Source organism: Aricia agestis, chromosome 18 (genome assembly GCF_905147365.1).
Source record: "Aricia agestis chromosome 18, ilAriAges1.1, whole genome shotgun sequence".
In the NCBI taxonomy this organism is placed as follows: Eukaryota; Metazoa; Arthropoda; class Insecta; order Lepidoptera; family Lycaenidae; genus Aricia; species Aricia agestis.
Genome location: NC_056423.1, coordinates 9,932,593 through 9,941,700, shown reverse-complemented (window position 1 = coordinate 9,941,700; position 9,108 = coordinate 9,932,593). Strand labels below are relative to the sequence as shown.

At 37.8% G+C, this 9,108-nt stretch overlaps 1 protein-coding gene across 1 annotated transcript; it reads right to left on the bottom strand.

Moving 5' to 3' along the window:
* Positions 1-602: 602 nt before the first annotated feature.
* On the bottom strand, positions 603-8,871 carry LOC121735924 (histone acetyltransferase type B catalytic subunit). The gene is made up of 9 exons (XM_042126922.1): positions 8,565-8,871; positions 8,305-8,474; positions 7,275-7,446; positions 6,843-7,002; positions 6,063-6,228; positions 5,033-5,181; positions 3,612-3,780; positions 1,664-1,756; positions 603-1,460 (listed from the first exon to the last, which is right to left on the bottom strand). The coding sequence occupies exons 1-9, from the start codon at positions 8,623-8,625 to the stop codon at positions 1,386-1,388; spliced, it is 1,215 nt and encodes a 404-aa protein (XP_041982856.1). The 5' UTR covers positions 8,626-8,871; the 3' UTR covers positions 603-1,385.
* Positions 8,872-9,108: the final 237 nt, after the last annotated feature.

The window sequence follows — 9,108 nt, the reverse complement described above, 5'->3', positions numbered from 1 at the left end:
ACACTTTTTCATAAACAAAGGCGAAATAACAATTTTTCATCATTACAAAAATTCGATTTAACAATTTTGGCGTTTTTCTTGAACCAGCAATATTTACCAAACATTTTCTTTGAGAGCACTACACTCTGTACAGACTAGGATAAAAATTAAAATTAGATGATGAATTCGCTAATAAGGCTGCGTTTCCACCAGAGATGTGTTGCATAGTAAAAGGAGGGGAAGTAAGTTATCTTCGTACAAAGGCACCGCGCGCGGCTTGTATGTGTGCGCCATAGTATCGATGCACTACTATGGCGCACACATACAAGCCGCGCGCGGTGCCTTTGTATGAAGATAACTTACTTCCCCTTCTTTTACTATGTGTGTTGCGAGGGATGTGTTTTGACTTTTGGAGAACCAATAGAATCGCTTCATTAACGTGAGCTTGCCGTTACATCGCTCAGCGCGGCGATGCTATTGGATCTAAATACATTCCTCGCAAATCGCAACACATCTCTGGGGAAAACGTAGCCAAGGCTCGAATTAAATGCATCCGCTCAAACGCGCGGTTTGGCGGCACCGCTAGATCACAAGCAAATGTATGTGAATGACGCGACCGCGCCGCTATTTAAATAAATCGTTACATACTTGTGATCTCGCGGTGTAGCGGCCAACACGCTCGTTCGCGCGTATACATCCAACACAAAGGCAATAGTTTGAGGATAACCCCGTTTCTGTTATTTTAATCCAAAAATACAGCTCGATTTCGATGCAATCTCAGCCTCAACTCAAATTCCAAACAACATGTCTACTGATTGAAACTCGAAAGAAAGAACTTGAGTTTTTTAGAGCACACAATTTGATGTATTATTACAGCACTGTTTTGCTGTTTATGACTGGATCTAAGCTATATTAATACTAGATTTAAATAGCAGATATCGATCCATCAAATGCGGTAAGTCATAAAAATAAAATAAAGTTTTACTGCCCAATTGAACACAATTTTAAGACTGAAGACCTCCTGTAGTAAATGCCAGTTTCGAGTTGGGCTGGGAGTATAAGCTAGACCGCATTAGGCGTACCGATGGGACAATATTCTTTGTAATTGTTATTGTATGACTTACTGTTTATGACTGCACTACGCGGCAACCAACCCTCCTAATATATTTACGCAGCTATCATCTCTATTTCATTTATGTTATTTTTATAATGTGCTAGGAAAATACAGATCAGAAAAAAATTTGTAGCTGCCGCGCAGTGCGGTGTGCCTCATACACGATTTCCAAGAATATTTGGCTGTGACGTGTCGCGTCGCTTCGCTGCCGCGTAGTGTAGCTTAGTGCAGTCCAACCTTGACGACTAGTGCGGTCTTATTCATACAACAGAAGGCGCTGTAACAGATGTCGCTAGTAGTGTTCTAGACGGTGTATGACGCGCCGGTACTCGCTCTCCAGCGTACGATAAAGAGACGACAGACGGGCCTGAAAATATTCATTTATTGTTAATTTTTAATGTGACAATATCTTTTTTTTTTCAAAATTCCTTCATTAACCGACTTCTTTTCACATCAGAACATATTGTCTTTATGATTGTGTAAAATGTAAAGTTGTAAATGTAGCTATTGACAAAAGTGTTTATCGTTAATCGTACACGTTCATAGTAAAATAAGGAATTATAAAATAACCTGTGTCTCTCCTAGACCCGCGGCGGTTTGGGTCGCCGCGAATTCCTCTGGTTTTAGAACTTTCTGGAGTCTGTTTAATTCTAATTTCTTTTTCTGTAACAAAAATATGAACGTTGAGCCTGTAGCATGTTTTATAGCACAGATGGATTGGTGATTGGTGCAATAAAAGCTAGCTTATAGTTTGTGCGTTCTAAGATCATATGGGTGACAGTTTTCATGTTCCTTGCTACGGGTTTTTTTTTTACAAGAAAACGAAAAAAATCTAAATGTAATAAATTATATTCCATCTACAAAAAAAAATGTTTCCTATAATTGTAAATGAATAAAAATGAAAAGATGCTAAATGCTAACTTATTAATAAAAATTATAAATATTAACTGTGAAATAGGAGTATAAAATTATTGTTACGAAAACATTTGAAAAATGTCATGGAACTTATGTCAATAGAGATTGACCCTGTTGAATCGAAATCAAATCGATAAAAAGGGCGGCCATCTTAAATCGCCGGCACCACTGAAATGTCAGTACGAAATCGATAATTTCGATTGCAATTCCTTTACGAATTGATTCGATATTTTTAAACTATCGATTAATTTTTGTTAGGTAACTTCCCTACTATTGTCAATTATAATGTGTCACGCATATCATCATAAAACGCACAAACTATAGTATGGTAATCTGCGAGCCTAATCATTCGATTTTTCCATCCTTGTTTGTCTTCACCCAGTGTTCTTTGTTTCAGACTTCAATACCAAAATCAAGCAATACTTTATAATTTTTCATGTTCCGTTCTCGTTTTTTTTTTTTTGTTATTTTCAATACTTGTCACTGGCAGAATGATGCTAAAAAGCGATTGTTTGCCATTAATAAAAGAAGAAGAGTCAGAGGACAAAGTTTTAATTAGAAGTGAGAATACTTGCACTTGGCACATTGAGTAGGGTCAATTCGTATTGCGTCAACCAACGATATCAAAATACTTAGATACGACGTATGCCGTCAAAACTGTAGCAATGTTTTTGCATGCAAAATGTGTATCGAGAAAATATTGTCGTCCTTTTTTGTCTTACAGTAATAGCCATATACTTACTACTTTTTCTTTCGCTCATTTTACACTTCGCTTTTTTTTTCTTTTTTTTATGAAATAAGGGGGCAAACGAGCAAACGGGTCACCTGATGGAAAGCAACTTCCGTCGCCCATGGACACTCGCAGCATCAGAAGAGCTGCAAGTGCGTTGCCGGCCTTTTAAGAGGGAATAGGGTAATAGGGGAGGGTAAGGAAGGGAAGGGAATAGGGAATGGTAGGGAAGGGAATAGGGTAGGGGATTGGGCCTCCGGTAAACTCACTCACTCGGCGAAACAGCGCAAGCGCTGTTTGACGCCGGTTTTCTGTGAGAACGTGGTATTTCTCCGGTCGAGCCGGCCCATTCGTGCCGAAGCATGGCTCTCCCACGTATAAAAATGGAAGACAATAATTTAAATATTAATAAAATCTTAGTAATTACGAGTGAAATATTACACCTTTGGCTTTATTTGTATTCCTCGTTTTGTTACTGCACTGTCGGGAGGCACATGACGGCATTCTGGAGCGAAATGCAGCGAAAAACAACGCGGTAATTAATGAATTAAACACGTTCGGCTGTTACCGCGTCCTAAGGCACACTGCTCTCAGATGAGCGAGCTCACTCATTTCGAGGGTGACACATGTTAGCGCTGACGATTGTATGGAATGCCTTTTCTAACGTTCTAATTCTATGGCGTCAACGTGAGAGAGGCGATCTGATACAATTTTAAAGAAGCCATTCAAAATACAACAGGTAGCCTAACACCATGGATAGCAAGTCTGTCGATTCAATCTTCTAGTACAGATAATAAAGTTCAGATTTTATAGCATCGCTGCATTATATTGCAATGTAAACTAACGCTATGTCATTTAAAAATAATAATTTACCTGGAATGGAGCGTTCAATCTGTTCTTGATGTCGAGCCTGTAAGCTAAGTACTCCGTTTTGTCCGATGTGTTGGTGTTCTTCAAACGCAGGATTTCGTAAATGCGCCGCGCTTGTTTCTTGTTGATTTTGAATTTAGAACACGCTTGGGTTGCCATTTCTGTTGTGAATCTGCAACAAATATTTCTAAATAAATTTTAATTACTAGGCCTTAGCTGTTAATACATAAGTATCGAAAAAGTTTTCTTTGAATTTTCCTTTTTTTAGTCTATTTACTAAACCAATTTTATAAATGTGAGTGCTTCTTACTGCTTTATGCTTAAGGGCTCCCACACATAACTGCGAATTGGCATCCCATCGCAAATTTCTGGATAAAATCATACTAAAAATGGCATTACGATGCGATGATGCGATGCGAATTCGCAGTTTTGTGTGGGAGCCCTAAACTGCTCTAAACCCAACCGACAGATCACAATTAACATTGAATTGACATGATCCGACTACATGACGTTGTTCTGTCAACTACCTAGGATTTAGGATTCAATTTCCTCGATGGCACATACTAGCTATTTTAGTCACGACTGTAGTTCAAATTGTAATCGAACACCAAATATAATAAATGATCACCAAGCTTTACAGCTTCATCAAACTTCAAAATGCCTGACAAGTGACAGAAGTGCCTGTTTTTTTAGTGGCTTTTGGCTATAGCATATAAATAACCATAATAAATGCCAGTGTCAAGTATTAAATTGCGAGAAAAAAAATTCGTATGACGTTTCTCTCGTCGAAATTGACTACATGACAAAACTCTAGACCCACTCCCCCCTCTTGTGACCGAGCGTAGTATTTTGAAGACCCGTCTCTAAATGGGTCACGTAGTATGGGTATGTTCCCTTACGCTTGCGTTCGGTATTATAACCGAACACCATAGACCATCCTTGTCACTCTTGTTACAAAATAATATTGGCATCTCGCCCTTGACTACGAAGATACAGTTTTGTTTGTGTGTAATGTTTTGAGTGTATTGTTTTAGGATTGCTTTTCAAATGTCATTTCATAGAGTCTGGCATGTCTACATCAGTTTGAATAGAAGTCTTTGCACCCGTTTAAATAGAAGTCTTTGACACCCGGATGCAATGGAACGAAGTTATAAAAAAAACGCCATCTAGTTGACGCCTAGGAATATTAATGACACTTGTGAAATTGTAATAAAATTTATTTAAACATCCGGTAGTTGTCGCTGTTTATTCTCAAAAACTCCATCTAGTTGACGCCAAGGTCCAAGGAATACTACCAACGCCCTCTGCCCCTACAGCGCACGAACTAATAAAAATGTGTTGTTACAACTTTTTCCGTCTAGCCTCCTTTCGCAACGCGCGATAAGGAACTTCGTTCCAAAATTATGTAATATGTATTAACCCACCCATTCCTCAACTTGGCTGGCTGGAATGCGGGTAGAGTCTCACAGTTCTTGGCATCAACATAATCTCGTATCCGTTGGAAGTCTTCTGATGGATCCTCCACTGTGATATCTCTTACTTCCGGCTGTATCATGAAGTGTGAGTATATTGCCTGGAAAAGTTGAAAAATATAGCAAAATAAGGACTAGAGCATTAGTGAGCTTTAATATGCAAGTCTGCACTCTGCACCTCCACACTATTTTAACATTAATGTTGCCATTTTATTAGAATTTCGAAAAGGTAGTTTTATACAAAATAAACATAATATAATATTAAGAATACCAAAATGGTAATTTTATTTTGCAGTCCTATTAAATGAATGTTAAATGTTTTCTAATCATGCAAACCCCTAAATACGAGTTATTTTACATAATATTATGAAAGAAATAAGAATACTACTTAGCTGCTGATTGGGTTTTTTGTTCATTAAAAGCTGAATTTAACCCATCGATCGTGAAATTACGAGACACAATAGCTTATCTATTGTTATCGCGGCTGGATGTGGCCGATTGGGGCTTCGTGAATTAATCTTAAAATCCCAAACTAACTGTAGTATAGTTTGAGCTGCTCTAGAATTGTGTGTTACAACTCAGTATTTCAAAACGCCTCCGTGGTCTAGTGGTATAAAGCGCGGCTCTTGACTCAGAGGTCGTGGGTTCGATTCCTGTGTTGGAAACATGTTATTTCCAAGTTTGTTTAGGACAATGCAGGCTGATCACCTGATTGTCTGATAAGTAAGATGATCCATGCGTCGGATGGGCATGTAAATAGTCGGTCCTGCGCCTGATCTCTTGCCGGTCGTGTCTGTCTTCCATCCCACTGGGTTATGAGAGGAAAGGAATAGAGAGTGCTCTTTTGAACTGTGCACACACTTGGGCACTATAAAATTACTCCTGAGCAGCTGGCCTAGTTTCAATTAAACTGGCCACCGTCACCGAAACCAGTGTGGGAGCTATTATTATATTAGTATTTAAAAAATATAATACCAAATACCTGTAACATCTGTGCGCATATTCCCAATTTCCTGTAAGGTGGTAATGTGAGGACCTGCGACACTCTGGGCCTGGTGTTTGCGGGATAGGCGTAATAGCGGTATACCGTGCTGTATGCTGCTGTGGCATAACGGATACTACCTTCACTGCTCTGGTACTTCTCAAAACTGTAATGTGTAGGATCCTAGTATAGATTTAAATAGCCATTATTACCCGTTGAGAACATCAAAAAATGTTACCATCCCAACTATTAACACATTTGAACTGATATTGCAACTATTCTCAAATCGCAGAATTCTGCCTGTAGGCCGTAGCGGTCATTGACTCCCTGTCAAAAAACTCGTCATTGTCTATTCAAACCGCGACTGACAATGAAGTGACAGATGTTTCTTGTCTAAGGTTGATATCGTATTTTGCAATACCTTACAATGTGAATTATATCACTTCAAACTCATAAATAGTTGGAGATTATCATACAAAGAGGTAACCAAGACGTTTTCTGATGAATTTCTTTACAAGAATTCAATTCTATTCTTAAGTTGACAGAATGCAGTGCAAGTATTTTTTACATAGCTCCTAGACTAGAAAGGTCAATGACCGCTGGTGCCACCTTAAATTGCCCTGACTATAGCTGAAACAATATTACCCAGCTTTGGAGATCCTAGGGTTCTGAAATACAGGCTAAGCCCAGCTTAGGCACATTTTATAGTCTATATACTGTTGTGAGAAAAACAAATGAAAAATCTATGTGGTAAGTTACTATCTAAGCTAAGCAACTTACACGGTAAAGAATGTCCATTGATCATCATCTACGTCAATATAGGAGGCGGCATCCACAAACCACATTAGGAAGGTCTGCAACCGCTCATGGTACGGGAGAAACCCTGGTGTGGTTGTCTCCGAGAAGTACACTTCAAATGTTCTCTTGTCCCCACCATCATCTGAAAACATAGACACCCTGTATGCACACCCCATAGCTAGGGGGGGAGGGGGGGCATTGTGGGGCAATGCCCTACCTTAAAATCATAATGCCCTACCTTACTACCTGTAACTACTTTTTTTTACTACCTGTAACCAAAATAAAAAAACCTCAAATCTGACTTTAGCTACAGCCCTGCCTGTATGTAAAAGTTTATCTGGTTGTTTATCATGGATTATGAATCAAAGATATTTTTAATAATAATATATTTTTTTTTTGACTTTCTTAACAAACCTGGAGTTACTGTGAAAGAATGTTTGAGAGTGCCACATGGTGTGAAATTTTTATCTTTCTCAAGCGATGACACAAATAAATCTATGTTTTTTAAATATCCCGGAGCCAAGACCTTCTTCATACAGCCTTCAATATCATCAGGTTTCAGACCACCTGTTTTGGCTGGATCCAACTGTAATTCAAACAATTAATTGTTAATCATATACATTTTTAATTTTATAAAATTTCCTAAAAAAAAAATTTTAATTTTAAACTTAGTATGTTATTGTTTTTTGTATATTAAAAACTTTTGCTACATTATGAGTAAACTGTTCAATACCTGCATACTGCCAGTTTTGATATACGGAAGCCAAACATGGTCTCTAACCAACAAACATATCGCTGCTCTGGCGACATGCCAACGCTCAATGGAACGCAGTATGTTAGGCATTAACCCCCTTATTAATAAACATTGTATAAGCTTAGAATAGTTATGCAGTGTTTTGTTCCTGTCACACAAGTGACATTTTTAATTGGATTGTAGAAGACAAAACATTGTGTAACTATTCAAAGCTTATACAACGTTTATTAATAAGGGGGTAAGAAATTGGATAAAATAAGAAATGATGTTATAAGAAAAACTACTACTACTACAAAGTGCAAGATGTTACTGTTAAGGTCAGACAGTTAAAATGGAGATGGGCTGGCCACACCGTCCGAGGAGTAGGAAAATGGAGTGAAAGAATTACTTCATGGTACCCTAGACATGGAAAAAGGAGTAAAGGTAGACAGAGAAAAAGGTGGGCTGATGATTTTAAACCAATTGCTGGAGTAACTTGGAGTAGAGTGGCCAGAGACAGACGAGAATGGAAGAGGCTAGAGGAGGCCTTTGCCAAATGGCAATCAGAAATTGTTAAACTTAGATAACTTAGTATTTAAAAACATTACTGTAATTCTGAAATAAAGGCTATAAATAAAAATAAACATTATGAGGGTATGACTAAAAAGAAGTTAAGTTTCATTTAGACCAATTTTTTTAAATGTTTGTCACCTTGTCTGTGTAGGATATTCCAAGGTATGTTTGAAGGCTGGCTGCTGTGTGGTATAACTTTATCTTGAGGTCTGTGTAGCCAAACACATTCTCATTTTCACCAAATACCTGATGACACATCTCTGGGGGAAAGCTTATATCATCGTTCTCAATGTCTTCAACATCCCGTACTGTGAAAATAACAAGTCGTTATCACAATAAGTAGCATATATACTTAGTAGTGAATAGTGAAGTACCAATATTTAACGGTGGGTATTTACCTAATTTTATTTCGAGGGCTTCACATCCATCCTTGACGAAATGATCCAAGTCGTTCGTCATTTTAAGGGGAACGGAAAGGCAATTATTTTATCGTATAAAAACCAGCCGATCAGATTTCCCGCGCTAAGTTTCTTCTTCGGAAAACTAATGCTTCTAATTAGGCAGGTGTAGTAACCAAACGTTACGATTTAATGTTTTTAAACATTTAAATAATACTTAAACCCAATAAATTTACACAAAATCAAGCTAAATTAGTACTTTTAACTATTTTTTATTCCTGTTTTACAAAAAATAAATTCGATTTGAACGAATGACACTTAACAGCTAACAAGAATCTGTCAAATTTGAAAATTGAAATGTCACTTGCGCAGTGCACTTGACAGTTGACATACTTTTTTAAAATAGTTGCAATATTGAAAATTGTGTTTTATTTCAAATAAGACAAACATTACACGGTCTCTCAAAACCAATTATATATTTTAAAGACAAAGCTGACAAACAGGCCAAGCGGCAAGCAGCCAGGCCCAAGCGCAAGGCGTGTAG

Coding starts and splice junctions, on each gene's coding strand:
- LOC121735924 (XM_042126922.1), bottom strand. CDS start 8,625: ATGACGAACGACTTGGATCATTTCGTCAAGGATGGATGTGAAGCCCTC. Junction 8,475..8,564: donor AGCCCTCGAAATAAAATTAG/GTAAATACCCAC, acceptor TTATTTTCACAG/TACGGGATGTTGAAGACATT. Junction 5,182..6,062: donor TATGCGCACAGATGTTACAG/GTATTTGGTATT, acceptor CAACTTTTCCAG/GCAATATACTCACACTTCAT.